The sequence below is a fragment of the Olea europaea genome, unplaced genomic scaffold, assembly GCF_002742605.1.
Source record: "Olea europaea var. sylvestris unplaced genomic scaffold, O_europaea_v1 scaffold33557, whole genome shotgun sequence".
NCBI lineage: Eukaryota > Viridiplantae > Streptophyta > Magnoliopsida > Lamiales > Oleaceae > Olea > Olea europaea.
This window is the reverse complement of record NW_019252539.1, coordinates 1-1,161: the sequence shown is the minus strand read 5'-3', so window position 1 is coordinate 1,161 and position 1,161 is coordinate 1. Positions and strand designations below refer to the sequence as shown.

The 1,161-nt window shown below is 40.6% G+C and overlaps 1 protein-coding gene across 1 annotated transcript; it reads left to right on the top strand.

Annotated features, from left to right (window-relative positions):
* Positions 1-208: 208 nt before the first annotated feature.
* On the top strand, positions 209-1,156 carry LOC111385955 (the record flags this gene model as incomplete). The annotated part of the gene is made up of 1 exon (XM_023010381.1): positions 209-1,156. A coding segment is annotated over one exon (948 nt), but the record flags the coding sequence as incomplete, so codon positions are not given.
* Between the last annotated feature and the right edge of the window lie 5 nt (positions 1,157-1,161).

Sequence of the window (1,161 nt, the reverse complement as noted above, 5' to 3'; positions counted from 1 at the left end):
TTTGGGAACGAATGATGGTTCGAATTACTTCAATTATTTACCCTTTAGTTTCAAAATTCATGCATTAATTTTTCTGGGTTTTCCGACGTGTTGGTGAAAATAATTCCTTCTTCGATGTCCAACTATATTTACTCAATATTTCTATTTATTTGTTTGTTTTTGTTTCTGGGTTTAAAATTTTGTTGGGAATTGTAAATTCTATGAACAGGTGAGGAGCCTGGAAGATGGGTTTCTGGGTTCATGGCATGATGCGACCGTGATTTCCGATGAAAATTTGGTTCGTCGTGTCAGGTATGATCACCTTCTCAGCGATGACGGTTCTGATAATTTGATTGAACCTGTGAATGTAACCCCTATGATTGATGGGGTTGATACTGGTGTCACTGTAATGCCCAAGAATCATAGGGGTAGAATAAGGCCTTCGCCGCCATCCCATGATATGGGGACCTGGTGTTTACGGTATGGGCAATGTGTTGACTTGTTTCATGAGGATGCCTGGTGGGAAGGTGTGATTTTTGATTGTGAGGATAGTCATGAGCAGCGGAGAATTTTCTTTCCCGACATGGGTGACGAAATTGTTGCTGGGATTCACATGTTGAGGTTATCTCGAGATTGGGATGAGATTACTGATGAATGGAAACCTCGGGGAAGCTGGTTCTTTCTTGAATTGATAGAGGCAGTTGGGCAAGATTGGTCATTGCCTGTTTCTGTAAAGCAAATTTGGTATGATATGCGGCTGAAGAGTGGCTTTGAGAAGCTTAAAGATTGGACTTCTTCTGTGCATAATGTTTGGAGAGAATTGGTGTTGCAGGTTTTAGTTGATAACTTCAAGTTAACTATTAAAGAATTGAATTCTTCTGGGGACTTAGTAGAGGAAGGACCACTATTGTGGGAATTTCCAGAACCAGCCCTTGATGTTGTTCTGAACCAGCACCTTGGAGAATATTTGCTTGGTAATTCGCTCTCAATTGTACCCTCTGAAGCCACGTGTACATTTGATAGTAAAGGAATGCAGCCAATTGATCAAAAAAAGACAGGCCATCATCAATTTGAAGAGCGTATCTATCGGGATAATTTTGAATCTATCTCAGAAGTGCTAACCCGTGAAGAAGAAATATTTTGCTTGCCTCCTGCTCTGCCAATATTATCTCCTAATCCTGT